This window comes from Ascaphus truei, chromosome 3 (genome assembly GCF_040206685.1).
Source record: "Ascaphus truei isolate aAscTru1 chromosome 3, aAscTru1.hap1, whole genome shotgun sequence".
In the NCBI taxonomy this organism is placed as follows: Eukaryota; Metazoa; Chordata; class Amphibia; order Anura; family Ascaphidae; genus Ascaphus; species Ascaphus truei.
Window position 1 is genome coordinate 363,110,260 of NC_134485.1, and position 19,690 is coordinate 363,129,949.

Sequence of the window (19,690 nt, forward strand, 5' to 3'; positions counted from 1 at the left end):
GAAATAAATATATATCTTTTGATACATCACCATTGTGAGTGCTGCAGAGTTTTCTTTGATATATATATATATATATATATATATATATATAATGCACACCAAGGCGTTCAAATCAAAGCCCCATAGCATATGGTATACAGAATAAATCAATGCAAAAGAGGCTGCGAGTGACCCGATATATATAAATATATTTATACACACACACACAGAAATATACTTTCGTATCTGCAACAATGTGTGTGTGTGTTTGATACACTGCTTTGGCCCACACTCTTAAGCACCAACTAGATCCTAATAATAATTCATAATAAAACAAAATCCACAGGAATCTACTCTTGGGTGTTGCTGCTGATGTAAATAAGGTCCTTCCACCTTCTTAAAAATGTCTATAAAGAAACGTATCGCACTCACCTCCCAAAGTGTAATAAGTTGTATTTAATATAAGTATTATAAGGCAATGCGAAATGTATAATCTCAATATAGTATATATTAAAATAGCGTCCCATCACTTGTAATTATAAAAACAGAGTCTTGAGTGAACACAGTAAACAGTCTCTTAGTGCTCCTGTGTGTGTGGTTGACACAGTGGTCGACAAATCACCAAAAAATCTACTCGCCGAACAAAAAAATCTACTCGCCAACTAGTACCACACGTGTGCTACTTGGGCCAATAGGAGCTCGCCACGATGTTAAATCCACTCGCCCGGGGCGTGCAAATGTATAGGTTTGTCGAACACTGTATATATATATATATACATATATACAGGTATACCCCGCATTAACGTACGCAATGGGACCGGAGCATGTATGTAAAGCGAAAATGTACTTAAAGTGAAGCACTCCCTTTTTTCCACTTATCCATGCATGTACTGTACTGCAATCTTCATATACGTGCATAACTGATGTAAATAATGCATTTGTAACAGGCTCTATAGTCTCCCCGCTTGCGCACAGCTTCGGTGCAGGTAGGGAGCTGGTATTGCTGTTCAGGACGTGCTGACAGGCGCATGCGTGAACTGCCGTTTGACTATTGGGTGATATGTACTTACTCGCGAGTGTACTTAAAGTGAGTGTCCTTAAAGCGGTGTATGCCTGTATACACACACACATGGACGTGCACTGGGTGCACACATCAACATAGGTATCCCCCAAAGTACCTTATGTCCAAACCCCACCCACGTGTGATGGAGATAGCGCTATCCCTGGACGTGTTGGTGCACTCTTTATAGATACCTGCCCGGGCTCCAGCCACGGTTGCCGCTATACACTGAAGTGGATCCGCCTGATCCGACGTGATGTCCTCCTACGCGTGGGGTGACTTCCAGTGTGGATAATATCACCGCAGCTCCGCACCGTCTGTACTTTGACGAGGATCCGTCTGCAACTGGCTGCAGTCACTGCTTTGCAGGGCCTCCGAGAAGATAGTCTCTATATAACTCTGGGGGGTCTGAGCCCAGACCCAGTAATCAGGCTGCGCACTACTGAGTGGCTTCTAACTTAGCCAAATAGCTAAAGGGGCAGATCTCCTTACGTAGGGCCTGTCCCTGAAACAACCACAAACTGGGGAATGGTAACTTATCTGGGACCTCTGGGGGTAACTAGGGGCTACTGCTCCCTGCACACACACCCTAACTCCCCCAGCTCCAACTCCTAACTCTTTTTAAAAGCTGTCTAAACTGTCATCTCTCACATCTTCACTGGTTGCCTAGCAACATGTAACTGCAGCCTTAACTGTCTCTATTCAGAACTATTCAGAACTGCCAGCGCAGGCTCCCTTGCACTGAAAAGGCCTTAATTGCAAATGCAGCCGCCCTATTGACTAAGCTGCAGCATGTGACAATCCCCTGAGGGATATGGGGGCTATACACTCCCCCTGGTAAAATCTCAACGGCCTCGCTTGGGTAGCAGACATATAACAGAGAGTTATATAATGAAAAATGCATTGCATAGGATACACAACAAATCACGTTGATATCCGAGGCCAGCTGAGTCTCATAGTGGGGTACCCCTAACTGATTGAGTGATTGACTCCTGGGAGTCTTTTGGAGCTCATGATCGGGGGCTAGTGTCTCTGATCCCAAACCATCTCCTCCCCCTGGTAGAAGGAATAGTAAGGGGTCTTGGTGCCAAACTTTTACCCGGCCATCCGCAACATGGACGAGGTGGGCAAGGAGGTCTTGCCCTTTGCCTCGGTCCACCACATGGTGAATGAAGCGCTCCAGCGCGCGCATGAAGGAGGCAATAATTACCAGAGCGGTCACAGCACAGTCTTTGTTCACTTCAGCAATCTCTTTAGTGGTGACTTCTTCTGGGGACATCACAATATCTACATGCAGGTCCTTGTCTTGAGACGAGAAGGATTGAAGGTTCCTCTTGTAGGTGTAAGTGCCGCGCATAGCCGCTGTACTGGATACCTTGATGGGGTCAAATCGGTTCTCTGGTCTGCAGAGATCTTCTAGGGGAGACACCTCCACCAGGACGCGATGATGGGGTGAGCCCATCGCCCGGGTGACCCTACCTTTGGAGCCACCATGCTCCACGATCACCGGGGAGCTCACACCCGACACCCCTGGGGCAGTCAACTCACCCCTGTCATCATTGGCAGGTACTGACCCAAGCCTGGGACCGATGGTACCATCGTTGAAGGCCGGACAGGCCGTGGCAGGGCACACGGGCCCACAGCAGAGTCCGCAGTAGGTGAGTCAATCAGTCCGTTGTCCTCAGCGTCACTTGAGTGGTCCGCCGGCAGGTGCATCACCACGGCTGATTGGATACTGTTGTCAGTAGAAGAGAATGGGGGTAGGGACGCCTTACCCTTCGTTGGTTCGAACATCTGTGGTTCCGTCATTGGAATCGAATCTGGAACCGATTCTGGAGTTGAGTCTGGAACCGCTGTTAGGGCGCACGGGCCCTCCAAAACCTCTGCTCTTGAGGTAGGTAGACTAGCAGCATTGACCGGCTCAGTAGAGAGGTTTGTCGCATCTTTCTCTGCGAATTCCATAGGCCGCAGCAGCATGGGTTGCAGGAACTGTGCTCCGCAGCAAGCACTCTTGGGTCCCCAAGTCAGTTCTCCATCTGGAAAATCACATTTGCTACAAACACATCGTAGACACATCTGCCTGTCCACTTCTACCAACCGCATTTCTATTGGTAGAGGATAGGGGTCAAAGTCCATACCGCCATACTTATTCAACTCTTTTTGTAAGCACGGGCACAGAAAATAGGGCACTTTTTCTCGTCTTACTCGCCACACTCTGTATAACTGAGGGTGCGGTTCGCTGCATCCTGTCCCTGTCTGCTGGGGAACAGAAGTTGTGGACTGAGACTCACTGACGTCACAGGGTTGGGGCTCTGGTTCTCTCGCCAGACCCGGGCAGTTTACTGTAACGCATTGTGGCGCAGCCTGGCCGTCATTAGCACGTGCGTTCTCCTGACTTAGTGGGAGGCGCCATTTTGAGTGGGACTCATTATTAGCCTCCCCGGATGCGGGAGCCAAAGAAACTTCTAGGTCAGGATAGATAATTGGGCACCCATTAATCGGACCCTCGGGCAGAGTTAGGAATTGGGGACCGTCTTCCTCACATATGGCATGGCCTACCTTTATTATCATGGCACTCCATTGACAGAGGGAATCATACTTTCGCCCTATGACCCATGCTTGTGCCAGTCCAGGGAGTTTGCGAACATGCGCCTGGATGTCTGACGCGAATGCACATGCAGGAACTCCGCCCACAACGACCAGGCAGTTCGGGGTCGGGCTAAGTTTTGTTGTCCATGCGTGGACCTCCTGCCTTGAGGGCACCCACATAGTGGAAAAGTAAATTGGACAATTTGCATGAAAAATAGGACAGGGCACCCCAGGTCTGAGATCTCAGCATCTGCCTCCAAATGTAACACCTTTTCCCCCCCTATCGCAGATAGGGACCATGTGGGGAAATCTACACTTATGTTACCTGGTGTGGTGCGTTACCTGATAGGCTCACAGAAGACCTGAACCTCCGCCACTGGGAGCCTGGGGTTACCTGATTCATCGTACACAGCGCCTCCACCTGTAAGGGATCCCACCTGAGTGGGATGGTCCTCTTACAGGAACCACAATAATAAAACACGCACACAGTGTATGCTAATAACTGTTTACTATTGTAACTACTAATAATAACTCCGGTACCTGTACCACACAGAATAATGTGTATACACACACACATGGACGTGCACTGGGTGCACACATCAACATAGGTATTCCCCAAAGTACCTTATGTCCAAACCCCACCCACGTGTGATGGAGATAGCGCTATCCCTGGATGTGTTGGTGCACTCTTTATAGATACCTGCCCGGGCTCCAGCCACGGTTGCCGCTATACACTGAAGTGGATCCGCCTGATCCGACGTGATGTCCTCCTACGCGTGGGGTGACTTCCAGTGTGGATAATATCACCGCAGCTCCGCACCGTCTGTACTTTGACGGGGATCCGTCTGCAACCGGCCGCAGTCACTGCTTTGCAGGGCCTCCGAGACGATAGTCTCTATATAACTCTGGGGGGGTCTGAGCCCAGACCCAGTAATCAGGCTGCGCATTACTGAGTGGCTTCTAACTTAACCAAATAGCTAAAGGGGCAGATCTCCTTACGTAGGGTCTGTCCCTGAAGCAACCACAAACTGGGGAATGGTAACTTATCTGGGACCTCTGGGGGTAACTAGGCCTAGTGCTAGGGGCTACTGCTCCCTGCACACACACCCTAACTCCCCCAGCTCCCAGCTCCAACTCCTAACTCTTTTTAAAAGCTGTCTAAACTGTCATCTCTCACATCTTCACTGGTTGCCTAGCAACATGTAACTGCAGCCTTAACTGTCTCTATTCAGAACTATTCAGAACTGCCAGCGCAGGCTCCGTTGCACTGAAAAGGCCTTAATTGCAAATGCAGCCGCCCTATTGACTAAGCCGCAGCATGTGACAATCCCCTGAGGGATACGGGGGCTATATATATATATCAATATATATATATATATATATATATCAATGTATATATATATCAATGTATATACCAAACAAGGTACTGTATCATACACAGCCAGGCTATAAGATACCACCGCATATGCTCTGACACTGAAGACAGAAACCGGCATCTCACAACCCTGACCGAATCGTTCAGACAGAAGTGATACAAACCAAAGACCATTGCCATAACTATTACATCTGCACTAAAAGCCCCACGAGAACACCTGCTACAATACAGACAGAAAAAACCTACCACACGCATACCACTAGTGGCCACATACAACCCTACCACAGAGGGAAAATGAAAAATAATCAAAGATCTGCAACCCTTACAGGCAGAGGATGTGACATTAAAATAAATCTTTCCCAAACCTCCCATCATTGCGTTCCGGCAACCACCAAACCTCAAACAGAAATTAGTCAACAGAAAACTTCACAACGAACTTAAAGACACTGATAATGGCACAAAATCATGCAACAACACATGATGAAAACTCTGCAAACATACGCCTGTATATGCCAAGATCCCACAGCCAGTCACATCAATGGAACACTGAATGTTAAAGGATCATACTGCTGCACATCCAGGAATGTAGTGTATATGATTGAATATAACAAATGTGGCCAAGGTTGCTACATTGGGGAAACCAGCCAAAAACTTAAAGGCAGAATGAATATGCACAGGCACTCTATACAACACCATGACGAAGGAAGATACTGCTCACCAGTGGGACATCATTTCTCACAACCAGATCATTCCATAAATGATATAAAAATCAAAATCCTCAATGGAATGTTTAAACGCACCCAAGAACGGAAAACATTTGAACTCAGAATGATAAGACTCTTTGACACCAAAACAAAAGGACTTCATGCGGATATGGAGTTTCTCACACACTATCAGAATTGTTTGTAATCATCCTGTCTGTCTCTCTTCTTATCCACACCTTCTCCCCCCCCCCCAACCCCACAGCATCCCCTCCCCCGCCCCCCCCCCCCACCTCGCATGCTGTTCCTTGTCACCCTTCATGGCTGCAAACACTTTATCACCCCAGTGAAAACAATAAGAAATAGTGCGCAGCTAATACCTAGTAAATGGCAAATAGTGACCTGTGCACCGTGATAATGAAACAATATTGTTAACCTTAAGGTGAGGATGACACTATGCGTGGGTCTGCAGCCTTTCTTGGGGGTGGCTCGACACCCCAGGAACTAGACAAAAAACAGAAAAACAAGGCGCACAACGCACATAGTGTAATAGAGTATAAAACGTGACTTTATAATTAAAAGAAAATAGTTCTGCGTACATCAAGATAAAATTTACAAGCAGTTGGTTATTTGGTTTACCACACCATATGATGACCGGAGGCAGCACCCTTGGTAAGTATCAACAGGGGATGTATCAGCAAGCGTCTCGTCTGCTTCTTACTCCACAGCTGCGGGCTCCAGTGCTCACCGTCTTGGGATGGTAGGTAGATAAGTCCTATAGTAGGAGTCCCAGAGCGCAAGGCTCCGAGTGGCGTGCTACTCCTCGTGGGGCGCCCGACGATGACGTCACGAGTCGCCCATCACTTTCCGGAAACCTTCTCCTGGAACGCACAGCGTGCGTGTTGGGTTGGATGTTACCAGCGGGATGGAGTTGAAAGCGCGCATGCGTCAATGAAATCAGCTTACTGACAGTGTCCAGAGACGCTTAGAAACACTTAGGGAAATGAGCAATGACACCCTTCTTTCCAACGCGTGTTTAGTGTGTCTGTGCCGATCAGCATTTATAAAAACTTGTTCTGAGTTTTCTTCCCTCTGTTGCCCGACGTACGGTAACGCTCATTGAACCATTAGGGGATATACTAAAGGAAAAACGGGTGGAAATATGGGGGTATTACCTATTTTGCCCTGCCGCAGCAATAAAACATGCAGAGTACTAAATCCTTTAGGTGCTATATACAGTTTCATACTGTACCTTTCTTTTACCAGGTTTTGTTGGTCACTTCTAAGATGGCCTTGGGTCTTCCATTTTCTAATACTCATAAGTTTAGCTCTATTAGGCTGCGTCCATGGTCAGCGCGAAGCGTGATCAAAATGCAATGCTTCTATCTGGCCGGCCATAAAGCGCGCGATGCAGAGCTCTAGCGCTCACGATGCGCGAGGAAACAATTACATTTGTTTCTGTCGCATGACAGCCGGGTCACGTGAGCGGTTCGCTCAGTGAGGGTGAACCAGCTCCGTGACATCAAGGCCATGCCTCTGACATGCCCCCTACACGCCCCCTGTCGCGTCTACTTAGAGGGCACATATCGCTCTAGCTAGAGGTGCGTGTGAAGCGACTGCCAAATATTATACCAGCTTTAATTGAATACTATTAAGTCAAAATAATTTTATATATATATATGATAATATATATATATATATATATATATATATATATATATATATATATATATATATATATATATATATATATGATAATTATATTGAATATATTATAATTTACTTAATAATACCATTACTTAACTATTTATGGTATTAATACTAGATGAGTAAGTGTAGCAGTGTCCCCCTCCTTGGCATTGGCGAGGGGGAACTGCTCAGCTGTTCAGCCGGTCGGCGGAGCTCGGCACGATCTGTGAGATAGTGGTGGTGGCCATTTTAGAAATGGCGCACATGCACAGTGGTGGCAGGAGCGGCGGAAGAGAGCCTACCACGGGTCACAATCGGATCAGCAACAGAGCTACCAGATACGCATCTATTGTGAGCTCTGAGAGGACGTATTCACTCTCTACCTGCCTGAGGGACACCGGCCTCCCGAGAACACAGCCCACCATCGGGAAGGGGTGCACCGTCATATCTGGAAATTGACGTCATACCCCAAATCCCGTGTCCCATGTCACTTCCGGCATTAAAGAAGAGGTTTGAGCACCAGCCAGCTGCAGCAGCCACCAGCTAAACAGTAGTGTAAGTGAGCCGACTGAGATCATCACCCAGGAGAAGACTTCACTACTTGGCGACAGAGCAGCGCGGTCAAAATCGGCAAGCTACTACACCTACCTCCCTCTATTCATCCGGCACCATCTGACGGGGAAAGGCTTGGAGCTTTGTGAGAAAGTACAAGTGTCCTGAACAGCCATCTCTGACACACCGGCAGCAGTCCCAGTTATATCAGGCAAAGTCTTTTTGTGTTTTTTACATTATTATTTTTTATCATTGTCTTGCATGTATGCCTTGATTCATTCATTGTTTATGTTATAACATTTTTACCTGTAACATTGGTTTTATTCATTGCCTCTCTTTGCGCCTTTTTCTTATCATTTCTCTTTGAGGTTTTTACAAGTCCCAGAAGCCTCGAAGGGAAAAGCGCGAGCGGCCCCAGTTAGGTCCTGAGCAAGCTATAGTTCAGTATTGTAGGGAAGGCCTCAGATAGGGACCCTGCCCCTTAGAACTACAGCCGCATTACTGCGCCGTTGGATGGACGTCCACGCTGTGACCTGCGGCCTTGGACAAGAGCTGCACCTGGCAGCAGAGAGGTGGAACCCTCCGGCAGGAGATTGCGCCCTGGATAAGGTGTGAGGGAAGTTGTGTTGGAGGCCCCGCTGCGTGGCACCTGATCCAGCATCCTCCTCTCATTATTCCCTGGTCAGGCCTGTGACCAGAAAGGTACCAAAATGCACCTACACAACAGAGAGGGGTAGTGCTACCTCACACTTGGGTGGGATTGCTTTTGCGGACACCGGGGTTATAGGTGGCAAGGCACCCTCAGTACTTTTGGGGAACTACTCAGCTTATTGTGCTATTGCATTGTATTATTTCTGCCTTGTATTGAGTGTGGTATATGCTATTTACTGTTACAGTAAAACCGAGTTATATATATCTGGTGTGACATTGTTATTACTGACTGTATTGGGTCCTGTGAGGAGTCAACCCGCCAACACTAGGATCCCTCACAGGTGGAGGTGCTGCATTAAGAGAGAGAGAGAGCTTACCCCAGGCTCCCTGAAGCAGAGGCCTCCTGTGAGTGTACAGGTACTAGCAGCACGCATTGTCGCCCGCGGTTTCCCTTAGGCATAGGGAAAGGGAGTTACATAAGTTATACACAAACGTTCTATACAAATGTTTACATACAGTTTCTATAATATATACAATGTTGATAGTGGTAAACGGTTTAAAGAAAAGAATAGACAAACGCACACATATTGTAACTAAATATATTCTGTTTGATTTATGAACACAGCCTATTTAATTACATGCCTTGCGCGCTCACTACATTCATTATCAGATGTCAAAATACAATTACTGCTGCATTTACTAGTCTATTTGCAAATTAGGCACCAGCGCAACGCATTTCCCTTCTAACTACAAAACATGCGTTGGGTAAATGTGCAAACGCTAAGGCTCCCTGATAGAAACGTACAATGTGACGGGAGATAAGACCCACTGGGCCCACCTTATCGCCCTGTTTTCCTATCTGCTGTCGAACCTTTGATCTTATTTGATCGTAGACTTTCCCTCAAAGTAAATAGCCCCCCCAAGTGTTCACTCTTTGCTCTTATTCCGTTTCTCTGCAGAGCATAATCAGCAGGCTTTAATTAGAACGTCTCCTTGCAATTGCTCCTTTACACCACATCTATTTCGTTAAATAGTAGGACATCTTTATGGCAGTATAATGACCCCCGGAGAACGGCTGCCCTGACTGCTGCCATCTGCAATGTTTACGAGGAAACCCTACAAAAAGCCTTTCTGGTAATAGGTTACATATGGTGGAGCACAATTATGTGTGGATGTATTCAATTAATGTCGTACAATTACACCACTTTATTGCTTAGTTAAAACACAGCAGCCACTACAGAGTGAATAACTGGAATTCATTCTGTTCTCATCTTCATTGCTTATTGAACTATAAAAAAAAGTGCAGTGAGATTGGGGGTGTTTATTGTGAACACATTGTCAGACATCACATTTGGTCTTGTTGTCCGATGTAGTTATTTAGGTGTAAATTATATCATTTGTTTGGTAATTTAAAGCATTTGATGTTTGTGGTGACACCACTTCCTCTGAAAGTAAAGATGCTCATATGGACTGGATGAAGATACTTGCTTCTCTATTGTTTTAAACACTGCCAGTAAATTAAAGCTTTTAAAAGTGCAGTCGTTCTTAACCCCTTCACTGCAGAAGCCTACAATATGTAAGCCCTGCAAGCCCTTTCAGTGCTACATACCTGTAATGCTTTGCCTTTATAAAGGCTCTACACTGTGTGTTGAAACGTTGGTAGAGTAACTTGGTTGGGCAGTGGGCATGTAGACCAATGCAGTTCTTTTTTCTTCATCATTTTGAGAGTACCTTAGAGTTTGCTTTGCTTGTGATTATTATTTTGAGCCTGCAGGAAGCTACCATCCAAAAAAAAAAAAAAAAAAAACTTTTTTTTTAATTAAAACGGTTAAAATATGCTTTGATTTGCAAAAAGTAAGTATACGTTCATTTTATTTCCCCCCTAGAAATAAATTAAATTAAAACACAGCCTTTAATTACACAGGTTTCGTTCATATCACTATGGGACAGGAATTAGTAGGAACGGGTTACAGGCCACGTTTACACGCATATGTGTTTTCAAAGTATTTCAACATATGCTTAATTTTAGAACTGAATATAAAAGAGTTGGGTTTAAGGTCACATGATTTGCTCTGATTTAACAGAGCTTCGCGAGTTTAGGCCTTCGACCCTCATATCAAATAGGAAGTCTGAGCCAATTATGTTTTATAAAAACTCCCATTGCAATTTAAAGCCCCGTACTAGATTGGCCATCCGGTTATATTGAGCAATGTTACATACTGGCAGCAATAGGCACACTAGTGGGATCGCGCAGAAGTGTGGGAAACGGCTACAAATTCCCAAACTCTAGTATATTGCATGAGATTTTGCTGGCATTTACACAGTGCAATTTGCTAAAGGGTTTTCTTGTGGAAACGCTTTTGCACTCTCCCTGCTTCTTTTAATCACATGAAAAGGAACCAATAAGAGAGTGTTTTGTACATATTTGTCATTCGTCCCCGATGCCACAACTAAGTGCAATTTATAGTAAATACGGGGAACGTGGTTTTTCAGCAGACAGCTATTTGGTAGTCCGCAAAACAGCAAAGGGGTTAAATATGGGGCAGCCTCTGGTGGAGAAGGGGTTAAATATGTTGCTGCCTCTGGTCGGAGAATGGGTTAAATATGTGATGGCCTCTGGCGGAGAAGGGACAAAGGGTTAAAATCTGAATTATTTAAAAAACAAATTTTTATGTAAAATATGCTTAAGAAGCATTTAGGTTCATTTTTATTAAGCAGTGCTATTCCCTATGACAGGAGTGTGCAAACTTTTTCCCCTGCGCCCCCCTACCTGCTCTCCCCCCTCCACCTTGTCTCTGGCGTCGAATGACGCCATGGGGTCATGTGACACTGCGTTGCCATGGCGACGCATCGCCCGAAGCCGTCGGAGACAAGGTAAGGGATCTTACAGAGGCCTCGCACGCTCCCCCAACATTTCATTTAAATGCTTTGGGGAAGAGCGCGGGGCCTCTAAGCACTGTGCTCCCCCTAGTTTGCGCACCCCTGCCCTAAGACACCTTCCAGTGCCTTGCAGCCCATTCAGGTGAATAGGCTGTAAGGTGTCTTCCAGCGCTGGAAGATCTCTTATGTTTTGGCATCTCTTAGTAAATATTTACTGAAAGTGACTCCATAAGACACACTGTGCAGCGCTGGTAGAAACCTTATGGCCCACTGACTAGGACATAAAGAGCTATATCTTCTCAGCGGGGTTACTCCATAAGACACCTCCCTAAGAGCTCATTCATTTTTACCAAGCCTGGTCTCAGGAGTAGAATGTCCCCGAGGGTCTCCCTCAAACAGGAGAAATGTTTGGGCATGAAGGCTTATGGGTCTTTGGCTCATAACCACGTACCATTTTAGCTTATCATAAAATCACATCACATTTCACAACATATTATTTTATTGTGTAAATAGAATGTGGAACAGGGAAAAAACGAAGCACCAAGTCCAGCTGTAGAGTAGCCATAACACCAACAGGGATACGTACCAAAAATAAGCTATTTATTAGGATCCAGGCAAAGTAACAAACACACCTACGCGTTTCGGACCTCTACAGTCCTTTATCAATTCACCTTGATAAAGGACTGTAGAGGTCCGAAACGCGTAGGTGTGTTTGTTACTTTGCCTGGATCCTAATAAATAGCTTATTTTTGGTACGTATCCCTGTTGGTGTTATTGCTACTCTACAGCTGGACTTGGTGCTTCGTTTTTTCCCTGTTCCACATTCTGACTACCGCATACGGAGGCACATTCAACCCTGGACACTGGAACCCAACTGGACTTACTGCTTATGGTGGATGAAGATTCCCAAGTGAGTTCGTTCCATTTTGCCCTTATTACAATACAGTTTGTCATTAGGATGTTCCATCTACCGGTCACCTGCAGGTGTCACTGACATTTCCTTACTACCTGGTCTGTGGGATTGTCATTACCGGGCTACATTCCTAGAGACACTATATATATATATATATATATATACTCATTTAAGGGTTGTCTTCCTGTTATCAATTTAATTGGCTTAAGTATTGTCTTGAGAGCACCACACACATTTTTTCTGATAGTATTGTGTAAATAGACCTAATGTTTGAGGTCTCATATTCTGGTTAATCCAAGTTCACAGATGATCCATCATTCAGGATTTTCACATTTTTGCCACGTTTGAGTGAAATCCATAACCTTCTCTTTTTTTTTTTTGCCGAATTGGGGTGTTGTGGTGTCGGTGCTACTACAGATGTAGCAAGACTTACTCTTGGTCTTCCCGAAGCACCTCGAGGTCCCGCGGCCTCAAAAATCGCGGCCCGGACTAATTAACGCTGTGGAGGGTCTGATCTGGAAGCATGGACCCCCCTGACGCATCATCGTGGCAGACACAGTACCCAGCACTGTGACCATTTACTTTTTCACCTGCAGCGCTGGGGACAGTAAGGCTGCGGCCAGGGTGGCGCTGAGCATGCAGACGCTCATGCACGGCAGCACAAGCAAGCAGCAAATTCAAATTTGCTTGCTTGGGAAGAAGCTAAGCATGGCGCATGCTCGGGCGCTTGCTCACGCTGGCCACACACATTGCCGCAATGTGTTTCATTGCGGCCAGCGTGAGCGTGCCCGCCCGCTCAGCGCCACCTGGACAAGGTCTTAGTCTCGCTACATCTGCACTTGTTCAGGGTTCGGCCCCAGGTAAGAGGCAGAATAACTGTACTGTAACTTAACCATTTCATGATATATCTTACAACTTGATAACCTGTTGCTGTTATCACCTGGCAAGTCCCAGCATCTGGTGGTCCAGGTGCACAGTCCTTTTGGTGTTTAGGGTGGCTTTTTAGGGTCGTGGTGCATGGTACCTGCTCCCTACAGCACAGAGGGCTGTAGCAACTGCAGTCCAAGGGCGTTAGCTCCTTATCTCCTCAGTACTTCTTTGGTGTCCCGTTATAGCCACAGCATACATCTTTGGTCAGGCTGGCTCCTGGCACCTGCTGCCATACCCCTAGCTAAGATTTTTCAAACCCGACTGGGAAGACATTATCCCCTTGTACTGAGGCATGAACCCATTAGAGCCCTAATAACTGTTCACAGTTTAATACATGATCATTTACAGTATGTTTCTGTATCATACAGTACATTGTGCTTTTGCTATTCTTCAAACATTTTTGCGTTTCAGTTTTTATATACAGTAGTGTGTCCACTGCAGTATTTTTACCTCTCCAGTGCATCCCACGCTGATGTTGACCAATCCTGTGCAAAGTCCAGTTTTGTTGCTTAGAAAACAGAATTGCTTCATTGTCTTGCAAGTTTTTTCAATAAAAATACAATAATGTAATAACTATAAACACTTTGCTGGTTTCCACAACAGAAGAGGAGCTAATATCCTTCCAAGACTTACTAACAATGTGCATCAACAAAGCCAAATGTACATTACAGTATATTGTGATTAACTAACATTAATGCTTTGATTAAAGGTCTTTCAAAGAAAATGTTTTGGCTAGCATATCATGTGTTTTCTTTAGGCAGATGTGTTGAACTAGATGCGGTTTCAAAAGAATCTTAATTGCATTTCTGAAGTGTCATCTATACAGATATCCTCTTCTGGCATGGAAATAGTCAAGTGTGGCTTTTGCCGATTGGGTCTACTGCACATGATGATATCCAGTTGTATTGGCTCATTAAAGGAACAGAGGGAATGCTTGCATGCCAAAGATTGCATGAACCAATTTGCTCTCTGGGCAGTCCAGCACATGACTTACAGATACAGTAGAAACATTAAATACAAAAAAATACATTTTTTCTCACACTATTTGAACATGACTTTAAACGTCACCAAATCAGAAGACACGGTGGCATTACTATGTAATGAGAAGTCATACCGGCTGTGTACAACAAACCAATTAACAATGCAAACACAATCTAAAAGTGTTAGTAAACTGAAAATTATTTCAGTTATAAAGCAAGGGGACAGTAATATTGGTTTGCTAAGCATCTCCTTAGTTGATTCCAGTGTCAGCCTTTGCCAGGAAAAGAAGTATTATAATCAAGATATCGTAACATGGCATGCTATCTTTTCTTCCAATGAAAATAGTTACATTACTGTTAAATGGCAGGACGACGCGGAACTGTTTCGTTTTCTATGTATTTGCTTGCAATGTGTTGAACATGTGTTCCTTTGTACATTGCTGATTTGGGATAAATACGAGATAATGATGTAAAACATATACTTTCAGGCTTTCAGCACTGGTACATTTGGGATGAAGTTGATATCCTTGTGAGATTGATCTCTTGATTAGATTATTTTCTTCTCATGATATAATACAAAAGCATTCCACGATTCAAAATAAAAGCAGCTACTGAGAATAATTATTAGGTCTGTCCAGCAGAAAGTGAGGCCAAGCATAACGTTCCCTGCCATAACCATCTGTTGGCAAAATACAAAAGTCTGGTCTGAGATCTGGATGGGGCCATGTACTAAACATATGTTTCAAAATGTAGTATTTTTCTGCTGTTTTTTAAATGCAACAAATGGCTTTGGGTAAGGTTAATTAACACCATCTTGGAGCTGTCAGCTTGAGAGTTGTTAAGGAAAAACTCCTAAAACATTTTTCTTTGAACGTGTTCCTATTTTTTTTTTTTTAGTTTTTAATACTCACTATTATAGTAAATAATGTGTTTTCTTTACTTGCTGTTGCAGGTTTATGAACACCAGGATGGCAGTAAATCTTTGAAGCTGGGAGACTTTGGGCTGGCGACAGTGGTTGACGGACCCCTTTATACTGTGTGTGGAACGCCTACATATGTAGCTCCAGAAATTATTGCAGAGACTGGGTAAAATGGATTCATGGGAATAAACATTTTGTAATAGTAACCTCAAAGGGACATTATTTCATACATGAATGAAATGAGGGAGCATGTATGGAACTATAATTTAAGAGCGATGTAATCATACTATATACGGTAACACCATTAACTGAATGGTGACTAGGGATTATTTGGACAATGTCATAGTTTCAATTTATTTGTCTTGTTTAAACAATATTGAAAAAAAGTGGTGTCTTCATTGTTAATAACAAGTTTAAATGAAGTCAACTTGTGGTATGTGAACAATTATGTTGAAAATACTAATTAAACGTAGACTATAATACTAAGCACAATGGGTAGTGCTTGCAGTCCACAGAAACAGCTGGGAGTTGTAGACTTGTAATGATAAGGATTCTAATTGTGTTTTTCTTAATGGACACAATACCTGCCCAGTTGTATCTCTATCCTTGCCTAAAACTACTTGTATAGTGATACCATACATGTTTATTTCCATGACCTATGGTTCTGAACAGTACACAATACAATTAGAATAGCACAGGCTCGGGACTCTTAAAAAAGGATTTTTCTATAGCAACATTATTAACATACTGTACTCGTGCATCCAGCATTTTTCCTTACTAGAACACTAAATGTTGACATTGAATTACTATGCCAATTTTAAGTTTTGTATTAATAAATGTAAAATATTATGATTTGAAAAAAAATAAATAAAAATAAATATATATATATATATATATATATATATATATATATATATATATATATACCCACACACACACAAAGTAGGTGTTGGATATTGGAAAAAGTCAAATGTGGTGGAGACTTTGTCATGGCAACCATTTTAATTACTCATTATTGTAGGGTGTAGGGATTTTTTTGCAACACGATTATGTAATATACATACAGTAGTGCAATACATCATAATATATGATGTCAGTGTGGGGGCTGAAACATGTCTATCTCATACCAAAACTAGCCAGATAAAACAGCAAATTGTATGTTTAATTTGTTACTGGAAAATATGTTTTTATATTATTATTAATGGCTTAATTTTGTACATTTATTAATGCTGTATTAAGTTCATACTTGGCTTTTGTACCAATGTGAAATATAAAGAAAAATATTTGCTCTATAATACTGTCTTAATATGAACCATGTGTGTTCATTTAACAAGTTTCCCATTTGTTTTAATATGTTGCACCTTTTACATCCCTTTAGGTATGGCCTGAAGGTGGACATCTGGGCTGCTGGTGTCATTACTTACATTCTGCTTTGTGGCTTTCCTCCATTCCGTGGGTATGTGTAAAGTTTCTCTGTTAAACTCTTCTTCATATATTTGGTTATTAATATTCATTCCTGGGTAGCTGGCTAATTTTACAATGTATTGTTTAGTTATTGCAGGCTGTGGTGTCTCTAAATAGACCAACATACAGTAAGAGTCCTTAATGGATGTGTGTATGGAGCTTGGAAAAGAGTACACCTCAAAACACTTGGGAAATGTTGAAGTTCCATCTATGAAAAACTGTCTTATTGAACCGACATTCTCCAGGAACAGTACAAATCCTACAAAGAGACTCAACCTTGCACTTATTTTACATGCGGATATAATATATAATACTCATTTTACACACATATGCTACTGAAAAATTAATATTGTTTACACTTGATCATATGTATATAACAGATATTGTTGTTTGTTTGTTTGATTTTTCATTTAGGAGTGGAGATGACCAGGAAGTACTTTTTGATCAAATTTTAATGGGGCAGGTGGATTTTCCAGCTCCTTATTGGGACAATGTTTCTGACTCTGCAAAGGTAGATACTGATCTATAATTCATTTGTATGGTGGGGTTTTTTTTTCTTGGAAATTATAGGCCAAAATGAATTTGGTAGACAGAAGCTTATCTATATAGATTCTTGGAAGTAATTTAAAAATGGTAATTTGAACATAATGAAAACTGATGCAATGTACCCCAAGTACTCACACATTGACCTCTGCTGTCAGTCTACATTATAATCAAATAACCGATTTCCAGGGCAAAACCTTCTGTCTATCAAATGTGGTTGTCTATCAAGTATAATGGCTAAAAGGGGAAGAATATTTACTTGTCGCTAAACAATACAGTACTTCCAATGTTCTGTTGGAAGTTTTCAGTCAAACAGAATAACGAAGCAGGTAGTATGGATAAGATCGGCTAAACATAAAAACTTAAGGCCAAGTGCAGTTTACAATTTATAGTCTGTTATGTAAATGAAGATATGTGGATAAGCAGACGCGCAAATAACAAGCACCATAAAATAAGCAGCTTTTATTAATAAACAATGATCAGTTTTTTCAATTGCACTGAAGATGAGTGTCCAAAAGTAGCTTATCTGAAAAAGCATCCTGATGAGAATCTCCAATCACCACTGGGTGGTAAGCTCTGGTCCCACAAGCTGGTAACCAGGAATCCTCACTTCTCTGGTGCCGGTATCCCTCTACACTAGTAGGAGTCACCTCTGTAAGGGCCCGCCCGGTTGACGTCCCATGGCCTTCCACATGGGGGTCACTCACATTGCAGTGCTGGCGTCCCAATGGGTTGCTAGATACCATCTGATCCAGAGTCTGCTGACATCACTACGGAAGCCTGCAGCAATGGAGAAACTTCAAAGGGCTTTCAGAAACCCTGATGTTGAGCGTCTCAGCAGCTCTCAATTCTGTATCGTCTCTACGCATTTCGCAGCCCTCTTGCTGCTTCATCGTGAGTGAATCCTGAGCTGTTACATTTGGGTTTATATAGATAATTTATATTAACCCATTTCATTCCATATATGAGTACATACATAGTTGATTGCAATAAATATATATTGGAACAATGAGGATAGACAGACAGATAGACATACAGACAGATGGATAGAGGGATGGATAGAGAGATGGAGTTGATTACAATAAAATCTCATCTCAAGTACAATTTTTAAAAATGTTTTATCTTATCATTGTTTATTAATAAAAGCTTATTTTATGGTGCTTGTTCTTTGTGCTTACCACAATTTATAATTTTACTGTGAGGTGATTAAGGGGTTCCCTCCTGCAAGAAGCAGCAAACAGACACCAGGAGCTCAAACTCTACACTTTGGACGGGTCTTTCTTTATTTTTACCAAGACATTAGATATTCTCATTTTTTACACCACTGGAGTGCAACCTGAATTTTTTACTCATCCAAATTAAGATACGTATCAAGGCAAAAGTGGTGCAACTCTGGGGCAGAAAATGTGCATCATATGTTTCCCATTGAAATGAATAGGATTTTCTTCTTAGATTATTCTGGTACTGTTTACTTGGCCAAAGAATTGCACAGTTTTAGTCTTAATACATTGCTTTCTAAGTATATAGTGAAAAGTAAGACAATAAATGGACATGTTTTCTGCTTGTAAAAAAACTTAATGAGAACATAATACAATATTTATATTCAGCTGAGCTAAATTATTAGTAAAAATCTGTAATGAGAGATTGTTACTGGAGTAATTAGGGAAGAGGCATTATTGTGTTTATTTTCATTCTAACTGGGGTCAAATATATCTTTCATAGGAACTTATCACCATGATGCTTCAGGTAGATGTGGATCAGCGGTTTTCTGCTCTGCAAGTTCTTGATCACTCGTGGGTCAATGTAAGTATTTAATTAACTATGTAGAAACAAGTTGCACTTAACCACCTTATATCAGCAGCAATTCTGCTATGAATATGAAGGCGCAATATCCGGCAACTTAGAACAGGAAAAAATAGGCTTCAAGAAGCACTTAAATGAACACTTAGGCCTCGGCCATAGTGCATGTGCCATGCGCACGTGGCATGAACAAATTCATTACATGCACCAGTCCGGCCATAGTGCCCGCGATGCGGCGCGCACGGAAGCGAAATGGCGTGGCAGGATTCTGAGGAGACAAATCCATTAGAATTTTCGTGCGACAGCCGCGTCACGTGAGCCGTTGAACCAATGAGGGCGAACCTCATTTGTTCAGCCTGGTGATGTCATGGCAAAGCCTTTCTGTCGCGCGTTTCAACGGAGGACACAGATTGCTCAAGCGACACGCACATGTGCCTATTTAAGCTCTGTCGCGCGCACACTATGGCCGCATCCTAACATATATGTGCCAAGTGACTCTTCCTATGTTTCTACTCATTGCTTAATATAACCACTTGTCACACAAATAAGTTTAAATCCACCAGTGTTAAGAGGGGCATATTCTAAACAACCCATTTAACACAACCTTAAAGTTAGGATGTTCATATTGGGAGCTTGATAAATACAGAAGCCACCATATTGTTAA

At 43.0% G+C, this 19,690-nt stretch overlaps 1 protein-coding gene across 3 annotated transcripts in view; it reads left to right on the forward strand.

The window, feature by feature from the left end:
* DCLK1 (doublecortin like kinase 1) overlaps positions 1–19,690 on the forward strand; it is a 371,284-nt gene that overhangs the window by 321,316 nt on the left and 30,278 nt on the right. For all 3 annotated transcript variants that reach the window (XM_075592105.1, XM_075592104.1, XM_075592107.1), the window contains 4 exons: positions 15,252–15,385; positions 16,598–16,675; positions 17,098–17,194; positions 18,949–19,029. In XM_075592105.1, coding sequence (XP_075448220.1) covers positions 15,252–15,385; positions 16,598–16,675; positions 17,098–17,194; positions 18,949–19,029 — 390 coding nt within the window. The remainder of the gene's footprint in view (positions 1–15,251; positions 15,386–16,597; positions 16,676–17,097; positions 17,195–18,948; positions 19,030–19,690) is intronic.